Genomic DNA, 16,631 nt, shown 5'->3' with positions numbered 1-16,631 from the left:
TTAATGTTCTATTTAATAATTCCCCAAGAATTTAATTAATATTTTTTAAGTAAAAGTTTTAATCGATAACTATTAGTATATACAATATTTTTTGCAATCCTCAGGGTTGTACTATAATTATTTTTAGTATTCTAAGTAATTAATAATTAGTTTTTACATTTTAGTAAACAAAAAAAAATAAAGTACCTCGGAAGACGAATGTGGTATGCCACCAATTCGATCCGATTAGAGTTTTAAGAATTATTTAGTAAAAATAGAAACTATAATATTTTTTTTATTAACTTTGTATTTATACATATCATTTACGGCTAATGGCTGAATTAAAAATTTACATAGACACAGAGTGGACATACAGGAAAGTATACTTCCAATATGAGCTTCTAGAAGAGTGAGAATGAGCTTCGAGCTTTTAAGTTTCAAAATTAAAAATATTATAACTCCGACTGAAAATCACAATATACATCTCATAACCACTGAATATTTACTGATTAAAATGACGATATAGAATTAAATGAATAAATAAATAAAACAAAAACTAACAGTTTACATAAGAGTTAGATAACATAAATCGAAGCTTATACTAAGAGTTGATAAAGCGGCAACTCGCATGCCACTGGTACCTTAATACGATACCGTATGAACGGGATATTATCGATACAAAGACGGGATTATTTCCCTCCTGTTATTACGTCATCGATTTGGCCAGCTATCATTCAGAGAAATCTAACACCGCCCAGAAACCTTCAATCAGCGTTGCTTCAGAGCATCTATTTCACCTGGGTAAAAGTACTGGCGACGGGTAATTGAACGCATAGATCCTAGTACCTATGTTCTGAAAGTTATATGGGTGTCAGCATCACAACTTGTTCTGATTAAGATAGTGCCCACTACAAATTACGGTACCAGCGCAGTTAGCATATGCTCGCCCGATTACCAATGGTATCCGTCTTACCGTTGCTATGAAGTCGGTTGTCATCTGTGAATTCGAACTATAAACAATAGACTGTCTCATGTTGAAGGAAATGATACGAGCTTTATCGTGAGGAAAAAAGATGAATAAATCGAATTGGAATAAAATATCGGCGCTACGAAGGGTTTATCTCAAGGCTGGTCAGTGGTTTTAGACCAAGAATGTGGCCGGTATTTTTTTGTCTCCTCCAACACGCTTCTCTAAGCCCTCGGGGTATTCCTTTCTTTGTGTCAGCAGGAAAAGAGAACAGAGGAAGGAAAAAATCGCGCTTTTTTTATAATTATTTTTTTTTAACGAAACTTATTAATAAGGAAAAGTTTAATATAATTCAAAAAGATTAGACAAAATTATTTATTCTTATTACAGTAAAATAAAAAATAATATTGAATGGCTGTTTTTCTTCTATTCTTTCAACGGTTAAAAAAATGTCCAATTCAATTGCCGTTTATTCTGATATTATGTGCCAACTTATTTAACTGTTTTTGATGCGCTATCATTTTGAGGATATTTTGTTTTTGTACAACAAAAAGTAAAAGTTTGTTTTACAAAAGTAAAATTTTGTTTTAAGAAATTTTTATAATTTTGTTTTGTTTCATGACAAAGATAGGTAAGACAAATAAAAAGTATGTGTGTCCTCAGATTCGAAAATGCGTACTTCCATAATACGTTTTAGACATCAAGGCACAAATTTGGTTCCGTGTCTGTCTGTCGGTCTTGAGTCTCATTTATGTTTGTCTTAGTTATATTCAAATGAACCGTCATTCCGATTTTGATTAAATTTTCAGTGATTGTGCGAGTCCTAAGGGACAATCAATTTTATTCAATTATTTTATAACACGATAAAATCACAAATGATAAGTCCAAGACAGCTAACCAAACGAGCAAGTTCAAATAATTGTTAAATAATCATAAAGCACACCTAAAAAATTCTTTTAGACCTCAATTATTTTCATACCAAGTATGCTTCTAATTTCGTAACTCACTTCGTCTATTTAAGGGAATACGTTTTTTAAAGGAATACTGAATGTTTTCCTAACCTCATACTTAACTTAATTCTTGGCTTCACTTGTTCCAAGGCTTATATGGAATCGCATTTCGGCGATTTTAGGTCATCCGCGCTAGTATTGGTCAAGTGAGTTGCAGCCTAAGACATAATAATAGTAATGATATGCAGTAGGGAAAGTAAATTGTATGCTTGGACAAACATATTATAAAATACTGAAATATAGCGTAAAGAGATAATCAATACTATGAAAGATTAATGTATACCGGACTAAACTCATTTCATGTTGAATTCGCACTCGCTTTTGAAATTAAAATTTTTAATGGCTAAGTGGTTTTGAATTCATAGCTATCTTGAAACGTCTTATAGTTATAATTTATATATTAATAGTCTCCTTCTAAACCGTCATATTAGAATTTTAACAACCAACGTCCGTCCCGCCACTTAAGGTAGTGTAGTTTATGAGTTCATTTTCCAATAATTAATTACAATTCATTCAGTTATATTTCGCTTCGGAGAATTGGTAGAATAAAAAAAAAATTATAACATTATATCATCTTGGATCTTTTACTTAAAAGGTATACATAATTTCAAAATTTAATATTTAATTGTATATTAAATTATGCTTACAGTCATTAAAAAAAATCAATGATGAATGAAAGGAAATTAAAAGTTTAGTAAGTTAAATAATGAATCATTCTAGAAAATACTGAATTCTATGACAAAATTATATTGAATTGAATTTCTCTATTACATGCATTTCCTCAAACATATAAATCAGTTTAAGCATGGAGTGGAGTAACATATTTTCATATGCTATGCTTGATTGAAGAGAGAGATCTTAAAGTGGAATGATTATTGAACTCAATCTAAGTATTGCTGGATACATCACATTGGGTTGTACTGTTTCTTTTCCCTTTCAGTTCTAACATAACAAAGATTATTTTTTCACCAACCCGATAATGAGCCTGTTTTTATTTATTGACGGCCGACGGCAGGTGAGATATAAATATCAAGCGGTACTTAGACCGGTCCCAATTACCCCGGGATGATTACGCGCCAAAGCGGCCAACGGTCAAAGAGAAGAAATAGAAAAAGGAGGAGAGTACGTCCTTGCTGCAGCCTTGTCCCCCTCCAAGAGGTACCGTTGGCTCAGTCCTGCGGCCGCGTCTCTCGGACAACGATCTGTTCACTGATTCATTCCAGGAAATCTTTCGCTTCTCTTAGTTTAAATTAGGGAAAACCCTTTCGTGAAATTGTTAAAGGATAAGGATAAAAATAAAAGATGTACAGGAAAATGTCATCGATCTTGGTAACTCGTAGGTCGGTTGAAAAATCCTGTATTGCATATTCAGCCTCCTTGTCCAAAGATTATCTCTTTATGTACAATTTCCTATAACTAAAATCTGTTTGTCTTCAACAATAGTACAGTAATTATTTCAATAGCTTACATTAATGTCTTGGAAACAAGGACAGGAACTAGAGGATTCGTGTAGAAGGAAAAATATCTTAGATTAAATATCGATAATATGAATTAAATCTCCAAAATATAGAACTTCAAAGTCATAAAGGATAATTTCATTTGAGATATAACACGGAACATCGTGGATTTTGAATTGTGAGGATTGGATACATATAGAATACGATGGTATCAAAGTATCCCCCATGACACTACATGTCCAACACTCCATTACAATTATGAAAATGACCTTTTTTTTGATTAACTGGAAGTTTAGAATGTTTGTTTCACAAATTTGAAGTATAAAGTCTAATATGAAAAAGTTTGATTATTTTTGAATTGTATGGGGACGCTGAAATCCTAGAAGAAATATTAAGGAATGCTGTAAGACAGGTTTACGCCATAATAACTGTAAATAATATTTTTAGTAATTATAAAATTAAAAAATAATACATAAAATCATGCATATAAATATGACTTCCAAATTGTTGTTAATAATATAACATTTTGTTTAGTAATTTTTTCTTCAACACTAATTGATAAAATTATAGCAAGCCTCAAAAACTTTAATAAATTATAATCAATGCGAAAAACTGCCGTATAAAACAATATCAAAAAAGTTTGGTTGAAAAGTACAATTATGTCAAATAATTCATTATCAATCAAGGTTAAAATGTTCTTATAATTACCAGTTTAATAATAAAAGCATAAGTAATAAGTTATTATAACTAAAAGCTGACTTTTAATGCAATGTTATATTCATTATGGCATTTTTTTGTTTTGTTTTTAAATAGCAGATGTCTGAATATTTATCTGAATTTGGGAGTGAATGCATATATTTAAATATGATTTAAAAACAAAGCTACTACAACTTCAAAACAGCTAACAGGCCCATAAATAATATTAAACACACAACCAATAAAATTTATACACTACATTGAAATGTAATGTATCATATTTTAAATTATTTACAACCATATTTTATTTAATACTTACAATAAAATATAATAGACAGAAAAAATGTGTATTCCATTAAAAAAAATATATACAAATATACAGAAACGATCGTGGGGACAAAATGTCTGTAGAATGTGTTTTGATGTTTTTAATTGTATTTAAGTACAATTAGTAAATTACGAGTTGGTATTAAATAATATATTTATATTAAGATATCATAGCTTAAGTTTTCTTAGTTAGTATTTCGCCTTAATTTTAATTTCTTCAAATAAAAATGATTTAGGCTAAAAAAAAATTATTTATTTTTATTGTTCAATCAATAATTATAGTATTTCAATGCAGGAATGAATTTCCTTCTTTCTCCAAAAAACTCATAAATTATTTTAGTTAATGAAAGAATTATACCATCTTTCGTTATAAGTTAATATTACATATAAAATTATAATATATTTCTAGTCTATGCATACATATTTAATGGACGAGACAATTTTATAAATTGTGTTTGTTTGGGAGAATAATAATTTGGAATCAAGACTAGTATTCATTATAAATACGCTTACAGTTTTAAAAAATAACATAAGGATAAAAGTTGTTGAAAAATATGTACTTACTTTTTTCAAATATGTCTAATAAAAAAAATGAGACAAAACACATTCAACACGCCATCGTCTAGTAGAAACACTATGGTTTATTGATCTTGAAGTATCTTATCGATTTTCAAGCTTAGTATCATACAGTCAATATTTAGACACTCACTAAAATCGACATTATCTTTCTTTTGATTGCAAGTTGACAGTTAATTCAGTACTTTTCTTTGTCAAGGTTCCCTTATTTCCTGAACAGTGGTGGCTAGGGAAGAACTTAATGAATTCAATCAGTAATTTTTTTAATTTTAAATTAGTGATCAACAGAAATGTTTGTTTCTATGGTATAATTAATATAAGAACAATGATTTTCTTAGAATAAAGGAACATGTACTAAAGGTTATATTTTATATTCCTTTGCACTGTTGCAGAGCTCATTTGGTTCAAGCAGTTTCGCGGAGCTGCTGTCTGCACCCTACCCAGAAGAGAGTACTGCCGCACTGCCAGAAGATCTAGACCCGTTCCAAGACGTCGTGTTCCACGGATCGCCCGAACCAGCCCCTTTACCTAGCTTCCAGGAGACATACGCTTCCAGTCTCGGCTTCAAGATGGAAGAAGAGTGCTACACGGTTGCTGGAGCGTACCAGCCCACTCCTCAACCCACCCCTCCGCAAGGTAAGTCGAAAAATCTTTAGTAAAATATTTACTGATAAAAATCCTAATTTTACATTAACAACAAAATTTACAAATTTAATTATATGAAAATAATTGATAAAAATGAAATATTATTCTCATTCTTAAATTTATAAAATGCGGAGAGGTGATTAAAATCACATGGGGTTTAACTAATTATTGGAAAAAAAAACTTTGTGCCTCGTGTTAATATAAGTACATTAAAAATTGGAAAATGGATAAGGCCGGGTAAGGTATTTTTTAAATAGTTTATTGTTCCAAAACAACTGAATTCTATGAAATTCCTAAATAATCATTAATAAAACAAGTGTGAAAAATTTTTGAAAGGACAAATTTACGCGAAAGAGATATAAAAATTAAAAATTGTTAAAATACTTTGTGTGGAAACATTTTATTACACTTTTTCAGCAGAATTCATTGTTAATATAAACATTTTAATAGATTGTTAAGTTTATAAAAAAATGATAATGAACTTTTCGTAAATATTTAATTGAAAGCACTTGCGCTCAATAGACCAGCGTTCGGGGTATTTGAAATTAATAACGGAGAAAAGAGCTTTTATAGAAGCATCTTTTTTCGCCAAAAATATATACAGTAAAACATCTCAATAACCGAAACCCGAAAGTATTTTTTCCGATTTACAAAGGTTTCAGTTAACAAGGGGTTAATAAAAAAAGAACAAAAAAAACGAAATAACAGAATTATTTTCCACGTGATGATGTGAAAATGATTCTATTATTTCAGCCGTACCCATTGAAATTCCAAAAAAAAAAAAAACACAATAATATTGTGTTATTCTAGAAATACATCTTTCCAACAACTGTTTAGTTACACAAATATATAATTTATTTTTTGTCAAATCATGAGTTTGTACAACAATATTATGACTTGTGTCCGATATAGAGATTGATAAGTAGTTACGAGATACAAAATTTGTGTTCGAAGGGGAGAGGTTTCTTAATAGAGAGGATCAAATGCATTAAATATGTAATTCGTTGGTTGGTACCAAAACAGAATCGTCCGTTACACAGGAGTGTCGGTTAAGAGAGGTTTCACGGTATATAGTGATTTCTGCCAAATTTATTGAAAAGAAAAATTATATTAAAGTCAGCTAAATAGTCTCTAGTATAAAGACATTTAAGCTGTCATTCCCGTTATCCAGGAATTAAGCAACTCTACATCTAATAAAGAATTACAGATTTACTTTTTATAGTAAAATACAGTGTTACATTAACATTGAAACTAGCTTCTTACAAACTAGGAAGACCATAGCTGAAAGTTGAGGACTTCATATCTAAACTCTAGTAAATATTATGTTGCTCTTGCCCTTAGGCCACAAATATACACATAAAAAGGAGAATAGGGAGAGGATGCTAAACTGATAAGAGAAGACCTCGTCCAATAAAATTTCGTATAGTTAAGAGGTGGGAGACAAGGATAATTCATTTAATAGGGTATTCTAAAATTAGGAGTAGGAGATTTTAAGGAAGCCTAATAATACTGTAGATTCCCTGGGTAACAGTGGTAGGACCAATGAGATCCAAACAAGAAGGGGGCAAAGGTTATACAAGGGTGGATAAGATGGACTGTGGGAACCGATATATTAAACATAAAATAGTTGGATGCAGGTTACCGTTGAAATGACAGTTTGGACCTAGGTTAGTCCTTGCAAGTAATGGTTAGTCCTTGCATTCAGTAGTGATGAAGTAGAAACATATGATTTGCTCAAAGAAACAAAGAAAAGGTCATTTCCTCTGATCCCCAAAAGCGGCCAGTTAGGTCAATCTTAACATGTCATATGTTGTTAGAAACAACTATATAGTTTATAACAATATCCGTCGAAGACTTTTTATAATAATAGCTGTTAAATACTATTAATAAAAATAGCGTTTCTTAACTCAGGCAATAGAAAAAAATAAAATAAAACCACAACCTTCATACTTCATCTAAAACATATTGGTAGCTTTATGCTCTTCCTGTCCCTCTCAAGAGTACTTAACAGAAATAAAAAAAAATGTTCGTAGCTTAATTAAAACACGTGCACTATTAAGATATCGCTCACTGAATTAAAACACCATAAGATCCGTAGAAGTGGGCATAGCGTATAGTTGGACTTCCGTCGTGAAGAAATGGCATTACGAAGACCATAGATGGTGTTCCCGTGTGTGTCTGCCTGAGCCCGATTCCTAAAAAGTACATACCTCGTTAACCGAGACTATCTCTCACGCCTCACAACCTTTTCGCTGACGGACCTTGGTACTCTCAAGATTTTTTCTAATTATATTACTTTTTTGTTGTAATTTCCATTTTCGGTTTCTGTGCGTGTGTGGGTAACCGGTAGCAATTATTTGGACTGCTCGGACAGTGATGATTAATTATACTTGACTGTTAGATAATTTAGAGGACTATGAGGCGATAAAACGAAATCATCAGGTCTTTTATTATCCAATTATATACCATAAAGCTTGGAGTATATTTAAATTAAAAATTTTAATAATGTATAATGATTGAAATACTTATAAGATTCCATATAAAAAACATTATTAAATCATACAATAATTTAGCCATACTTAATTTTTATAGTCAATAAGTTTCGTAATAATTATCTAGAGAAAAAAAATGTAAACGGGAAATAATATTACTCAAGGTTATAAGGATCAACAAGAATTATAATTGGGGTATTCCAATAAATATTTGAGGAGTAATAGGTATTATAAAAAATAAAATAAAATAAAATAGTAATTTCTAGACTTCCAACAAAATTTGATGAAGTGTTCTGAAATCAATGGAGAAATTTCTTATAATATACATGTTATTATATACAAATTGTGCAATTTTGCAAAAAAAAAAAAAAAAAAAAAAGATGAACTGAGTTCTTTTGTGAAATAACTATTATTTTTTTTCTTATTTCTCAGATATAGTACAACTATTTCGAACAGTCTTTTGTTTATTTTATTTATTGAGGTAATGTAAAAAAATCCATTTTCCAAATTATCGAAAATAAACACTAATAAAAAAAAAAAAAATATTAACATTAGGAATTTCTTTTTTATAAATTTGTAAAGTGTTAATTATCAATAAATTATAAATTTGAAAAATTCAGAAAGCGGAATTTTTTTCATTTTTATAATGTTTTAATTTATCTATTAAAAAAAATAATTGCACTCTGTCACTGGAATAGTGGTACTAATCTATACTATAGTTCCGCACAACTTTCGTTTTTGAGCTAGGCTAACATACATAAAAGATTAATTTGCGAAACTTAATTATTTAAACTATAGAGACCTTAAAACAGGAGTTCTGATGAAAACTCGGATAGTTCAACTTACTATATATTTCACATACAGTTAAGTTAAAGTAAGAATAAAACACAATCAAATTTTAACAACTTACAGCTTTTCATTCCCAGGAAATGTGATTTGGGTAGGGTTCGGTATATTACACGAAATTATCATAAAATATTATTATACCATTCTATTAGGAGATAATTTTTTTTAATAAGTTACTTAGTTAAATTACCCAATGAAAATAACATTATAAATCTTATTACGTAATCGCAATACAGATTTAACTGTCCACATTTTTATTCCGCAATAGAAAACAACACCGCTGATGGAGAACTAATAGGCTTATTCTAGACCAGTAATTTTTTCTTACCTGTTGAATACATGCATATGTTTTTCATTAAATCAAGTGAAAGGAAATTCCCAACACTGGATGATCACAACGCGTTCTCCTTCTAGGCGAAAAAACATTAAGGACTGGTTAAGATATATGGTGTTTTTAGTAGAAATCAAACCGTTAAATACTGGTTGGACACCGAACAATGAAACGATAAGTCATAGTGCGTTTCACAAATACTGTTTGCATTTAATTACTTAATTTGACCATAATTAAGGCAACTTAAATTCACAAAAGGCACATTATTTAATAATTATTTTTCCTTCCAAGATTTATGAACGAGGAAATTATTTTTTTCCTTTGTAGTAATAGTTATATTTATATTAAAATGGAGTTTTAGCTTACCATAGTTTTAATGTTCGTTAAACTTAGTCAATAAAAGCCTTTAAAGTTGTATCAAGAATGGTACTTTCGACTATATTCACGCCCATTTTAGATCTTAAGGAATTAAAACTCTAGCTACGTTAATCCCGGAAAAATACGCGATGTAGGAACAGAAGTGAGAATGAAGTTGTGTTCCATACCCTTCCACAATCTGCTTTCATTATGTTAATAAGTTTATTCGATTTCCTCCTATAGGAGTGGCTAAAATTTTGGATATAACTATTAACTACCCATAACCGCCGATTATTTTATCAGCACAGTTCATGTGACCTCAACCTGAGTCGATAGTAGGTATTTAACAAGGTTTCCCTTTTAATCGAATGGTCGGATCAGGATCAAACTTATTTGGGCATATTGAGTTGAGATTTGATCTGAACTAAAGCATTGAATTCCTCCTGTTTGCCAGTTATTACAATAATCCTCATCACCTCAAAATAAAAGTATTCATTATTTTCTATATGTTACAGAATTTTCAAAGTAAACTCTAAACTAATCTTGCTTCTTAGTCAATACATCGCGAGGCGTATGAAATAAAGATGGCCTAGGGACTTCAAACACTGTAATTCCATTGCCTTTTTCTTTTTAACACATTTCTAAATTTTTATAAATAGATAAAAAAAGTTTTAACTTTTAAACTCCAGCAAGAATAAAATACAGTATCAATTTCAGAATATTTTTAATATAGTCTCAATCAGAGGTGATTATTCTATCTTTGCACGGTATCTCCATGAAAAAAATAATTTCTTTATATTTAGCAGTAAAAGAAATGGAAAATATTTATTAGAGGATAGCCTTTCTTAGTGTTTTTGGTCTCCTCTTGCGAGATTGTCACATGTACAGCGACCAACCAACCAACCAATATACTCGATATCAATAATAAAGTTGATAGAACGGTGAGAAAAAAAAATCTTAAGAAAGCCTTACTTATCTGGCTTACATAAAATAGCAAAATGCTTTCTATTTTATGTAATTGTAAATTTGTGTTGTTAAATAAATATTTTGTTCTGTTGAGTCGTCGATTTTCTACTTTCAGAGCCAACTTATGAATCAATTTAGAACATTAACATTTCTCCAAATAATTTTAAAAATACATTCAGATTTTACAAAGTATTTTTGAGAAGAATAGTTGGCCCAGAGTTTTAAGCTCTGAACCGATAAGTTAGTTAAAAACAGAAACCAAGAGTAGCAATAATAATTTTTTGTACCATGGTCGGCAGGTTTCTTGTGTGTGTTCCTCGCCGATTTCATAATTTCAGCGACTAACAATAAAATGAAACTGTATATAAGTAAATTTTCAAAAGACAGCTACCTCGCTTTTTAAGGTTAAATTAGTTAATATTTTTAGTGCAAGATTGGATTGGAGTTGTTATCATGCGATATTGGAGCTAGAGGCTAGGCGAAATTTACTTTTTTTGGCAATATAATCTTCTTGAGATTGTAATCGTTAAAAGTAAATGTTTTAAAGGTAAGATAGGAAAGGTCATATCAAAGGGGGGAGATTGGATGGTAACGCCAACTCTTAGCTGGTGGGAATAAAAAAAAGTGGTTCTTTTTTTTGCTATAAATAATATTAATACTTTAATATTCACCCACCATTCTTTAGGAATAGTGCTGTTTTTAAAACCAAAAAGAAAATTTATAATATTTTACATTGAATCTTGCTGCACTCATGTGCAGATAATATTTTAATTTTTAATTTTTTTTTTTTTTCATTTAAGCTTTCCTTGCAGGACATTACGAATACCCGCAACCCGCGGCTCACCCCGGCTACTACCCCGGATACTTCGGAGGACCACACCACGGGGCACCTCCTCACCAACCGCCCCCACACCCGCCATACGAGCCCGCTCCCGCTCATCAGGAGTCGTACTCCCTCCCGCACTTCCCCACGAGCACGGAACTGTCCGTCAATACCACGCTAGGCCCTAGGCAGAGGCGAGCTTCGTTACCGTTACAACGCTCAGAGTCCACCAGGTAAGTCTGATTAATTTTATTATTAACCAGTCGGATATTAACTAGTAATAATGAGCTACATAAATTAATCGTTGGCCCAAAACCGGGGTATCTGCTGATCAATGATAACATTGTGTTTGATTTATGGTTGTGGTTATTTCTAATTTCGATATCAATCGATTGATCATTTTATACAATTAATTGGCAACGTCATGCATTCAATTAGGTTTTGTAGGAATTGCGAAGAGAACAGAAAACCTGGTTAAAATGCAACAACGTCCAAGATAGTGAAATTTGTATTTTCCACTTTGGACCGAATACAAAGCATTCTTTAGTTTGTTCTAGAGTCGATTAGTTTACTGAAAATAAACATAAAAATAAAAATGGAATTAATATTTTATTAAAAAAAAAAAAAAAAAAAAAAAAAAAAAAAAAGATAAAAAAAAAGGAAATCTAGAAGACATCTCAAGGTGAAAGAGTGCAATACGCGTAGCTGTAACTAAGATGCAGCAAAATAAAGGTTTTAACAAAAGCTTGAAAAAGTGGTGAAGCAACAAGTTTAGTACCACATAAACGACAGTTATTCGCTCGCAGGGTTTGATTCTCCGTGGTTCACAAAAAACTTTTATAATTTGATAAATATAATGATAAATATAAACTATTTTAATCTGATATTTAAAAAAAAATATCACATTAAAATGTTTCTAAATTAAAATGATTAAAAATGTCTACTGTTGATTGTTTAGATTATTTTAGAATTTATAATATGTATTAATGGATACGTAGTAAAGATAAGAAGATCAACATTAATCGTAAAAAAAACTTGAAAATTCAATCAATAGTAATTAATTAAAGGATAATATGATCACCAAAAATTTTCAATCCAACTTTATTATGATTAACTATGGCCTCTTCCTAATTCTCATAACATGGTCAGGTTCCGCCTATATAAAGTATTTCATTTCCTATTAGCACAGGATCTACCCTAGGGTCATGGTAGACATCTTATAGGACCTCCATTTTCCATCCCACATAAAAGTGAGTTCCTTATCCTCAATGGATCAGAAAAGAGTAAAACTGCCATAAAAAAAAATATCTAAGGATATAAATAAACTGCGTACAAGTTAATGACTCATAAAAACCCCGTAATTTCTAAGCTGACAAAGCGGGATATAAGAATAATAATTTAAGTTATGTCTATTGCAATTATCTTATCTCACTCCGAGGCAGGGCACGTCGCCAGAATAGATAAGGGATATTTGTTGCCCGATCGGAACCGATGTTGCCTTACTAGTTACCGCTGCCTGATTTATTTCAGAATATTGGCAAGTAACAGCAACTCACCTCACGCCCAGGTTACGAGTACCTGTTCCACGTCCGTCACTATCCAACGAAAGCGCTATTTATTTTTATTCGCCGTTACAGCTCTCTCGATACCTCATTAAACCCATTCAAAAGTTTATTTTAATAAATCAATGATACGCTTGATTAAAATAAATGTGATGTAGAGGTATTTTATTTTTTTAATCTACTCCCTCGCCTTCGTATCTATTAACCAGCTCTCTGTTACAACATAGCCTTTTATAATCTGACGTGTCGATGGTCGGGAAAAAAGACATATCCTGCTCGGGGAGAACCAAGGCCCAGTGACTGTCGTTTCGGATTCATACAGAATCTGAACTCGTTTAGTTGCGCAAACTTCACCACATCAAGATGACATATTGAATCATTTTATGAAAAGAGGTTCTCTGACTTTTAACGGTCATTGAAACAAACCTAAATTAAAATCTGGAACTGGTTCAGGATAAGGGATAACAGCTTTCGGGATGGGCAACACATTATATCCAGGTGCTAAACGATTTTAATGAGTCATTTAAATTTTGATAGTTTTCGCAACTCTCGGATCCATCAGGATTGCGTATTTAGTCTGATGATACCGATCCACCTCGTCGAAGGCACACAAACCTTTCAAGTTGTATTTATTCCAAGTAACCCGCCTAATATAGGATTTGAAAAACTGGTTTTATTTATCGTCTTATGAATGATGTAACGCCATGCGGGTGGCAGCACTGGGTCAGTCGGCTTTCTCCTCTTTGTCCTTCATTTCTAATATAAATGATATATATTTCTAAAATAATATTATTGAAAGCACGGCAGCTTATAGTGTATTATTTTGTAATTTAGTGCTATAATATTTAAAGCTTAAAAAGTTATACATCTATATAATATTTATTTTTAAGTCTAAAAACTTAAAAGCTGATTCATGGGCCGTTTCCCATCTTCAAATTCTTTACAATGCTAAATACAATAGGATTAAGTGCACTATCCATCAAGGCCAAATTTAACCTAGTGCAGGTCCTGGGTACATACGGTTATGGAGCCCTCCAGGTGGCACATTAAAAAAAAATAATTATTTTATTAATTAATTATTTTTTTTAAATACCTCAGTTTATATAGACAGTGATAAACCGCTCAATCTTTCTTGAAGCTGCCTTACTCTTTTTTTCAATTAAAAATAAAGTAGTAGCAAAACAAAATATTAGCATTTTAAAAATGTATCTGAATGAGAAGTCACAAAACATAAATACAGAAATATACCAAGAGGTGCAGGAGAAAAGAGGTTAATACCAACAAACAACAATTCTTATCGTTAGCTTTAACAAAAGCTAATATTTACACAATACAAGCATCACATAATGAGTGAAATTCAGAAGTATTGCTTTTATAACATAAATTAATAATGAAATAGCAAAAAATACAAGACTAAAGAAAAATGAACAATAACAGCTTTGCTGCATAAACATATACAGTATTTTACAGGAATAACTTCACTATTGCAGTCGAGATTTCGTCGCTCTAACTATGATACGTCTTAAGTCTAAAAAAATCAACAATAATATTTTTATGACTAAAGAAAAAAATCCTTGCAACATTCAAAATACATCTCGTCTCAACTATCGTTTTGTAGCAGATCAATAGATCTTTTCCATTCTTCAAAAACTCGAGATATCTCAGAATGATGCTTTGTAATTCTTTTTTTTTTCTTACTCAATATACGGGTATATAAAAATTATAAATGATTTATACAGATTATGATAACTTGTTATGCAAAGGATGTATTTTATCTTCAATTTTCTTTGAATGGTTTGAAGAAATGTAATATATAATTCAAGATGTCTCTAAAATGAAGCGTTTAATCATATTTTTAGAGTAAATGTATAAAGGTTTTCTAACAGCCCCAGAGATATCACAACTTTGGCAAAGATTTGCTCCTTCAGTTTCAATTAACTGTTATTAACCAAAGGAAATAGACGACCAGTCGTCATCGTATCGGCACGGTGTAGAAAAAAATTAAATTAAATGAGTACTTAAACGTCTAATTTATGACTTTATTTATTCAAGATATTTTTACCTTGATGCAAATTTCATACCAACAAATCGAAAAAAATATCGATATAGTCATATTTTTCATTCTTATTACGAGGTACGTACATTCGTAATTAGAGTTTGACTTGAACATAAAATAGAATCACCCTTAATGAGAGGTGATTAAATAAACCACTTATTATAAGAGAATATAACCATCTCTTTTATAACTTCATTAAAAAAATATATAAATGCAATCACAATTATCTGAGGCGAAAAAGGAAAATAGGAATAAACCAGAATTTCTTATACCTAATATAGTGGCCTTGAAAAGTTTCTTGTAACTCCGCCCAAACAGATTCGATACTATAAATCACTGTGGAATATTATTAAAGAGGCATCGTAATATATTCCTACGAAAAAAATGTAATGTTTAAGATTTATTTGTACACAGTAATGCTGAAATGAAACGATCATTTATCGAATCGTACGCAAACATGTTAGCATAACGTTTCTTGACAGGATGAAAAAAGGAACGCTAAGATCGATAGAGGGTGTTAAAACGGGAGACTTCAACGATGGAGTATCGGAGATTTTAACGTGATAATACAAAAAAAGAAAAGAAAAATTACACTACTATCCAGCAATTTTTTAGTGACTGATTTGCATACGGGCCCGATAGTCAGAGCGCGTGCTCCGTCCAAGTCCGATCATATCGCTCATCCAAGGCTTCCGCGTTCCCTTCCTCATCCGTTCAATCGCCCACGAAAATGCAATCAGGACCAAGGCAATGGCGGTAAGACACCCGCCCATCGAGGTCGCCATCTTCAACAGCCATCAATTACAGATATGTACATAACTTACCGGGAGGAACGCTAAACAATTAAACTGATAACAGTTCGAATAATAACAGTGCTCTTTCTTTTACGGTCAATGATACAACGTATTTCTTAATCAACAATCTCAACCTCCATGATTTTTCGGGCGAACCTACTATTCCTTCAACAAAACGTCGAATAGATTTACCTAAGATCGAATGGTTCATTAGCCTTGGAGTTTCAGCAGATTCCCACAAACCGTCTATCCATCAAATAACATTCATCTTTCTGATCTCAGTATAATTATGACATAGCATCTTGCACATCGATACATAAAATTATTACATGAAACAAAATTTATTTCAATAAACTTAGGGCTTATTTTTATAAGCCCCGCAACAGACCACGAACATTTAATTGCTCAGCTACCGAAACGTATATCAGTCAGCTCCAACTCCAAAACCCAGACTTATCATCTGGTTTATGTGAGATAGTCAGGTACATATTTTAATAGGTAAAAATTTATCTATGAAGCGTCTTACAAATCAAAACTCTCATTCTTAAGTCCAATGATTTTACAGAACACTGGCCCAGTATTACAACTATCCTCGTTAATTATTACAAACGAGTTTTCTACCAGCTAAGCTAAAATAATAAAATATGTAAAAATAAGGACTTACACGGATGAGTTTGAACGATAGATTAAAAATATTTTGTATGGAATATGGTCCGGGTAAAAATAAAAAAATATTTAATAGAATAT

General features: G+C 31.2%; 1 protein-coding gene across 3 annotated transcripts in view; it reads left to right on the top strand.

Annotated features, from left to right (window-relative positions):
- The window catches only part of Hr38 (Hormone receptor-like in 38), a 107,254-nt gene that overhangs the window by 71,436 nt on the left and 19,187 nt on the right, over positions 1-16,631 (top strand). For 2 of the 3 annotated variants that reach the window (XM_014434654.2, XM_014434652.2), the window contains exons 3-4: positions 5,405-5,648; positions 11,450-11,705. In XM_014434654.2, the coding sequence (XP_014290140.1) occupies positions 5,405-5,648; positions 11,450-11,705 (500 nt within the window). The remainder of the gene's footprint in view (positions 1-5,404; positions 5,649-11,449; positions 11,706-16,631) is intronic. The other variant, XM_014434653.2, reaches the window with a different exon arrangement.

The sequence above is a fragment of the Halyomorpha halys genome, unplaced genomic scaffold (assembly GCF_000696795.3).
Source record: "Halyomorpha halys isolate HHAL.00 unplaced genomic scaffold, Hhal_1.1 Scaffold1405.1, whole genome shotgun sequence".
NCBI classification, from domain to species: Eukaryota; Metazoa; Arthropoda; class Insecta; order Hemiptera; family Pentatomidae; genus Halyomorpha; species Halyomorpha halys.
Note: the sequence above shows the minus strand (reverse complement) of the source record. Positions and strands in the feature narration are given on the sequence as shown.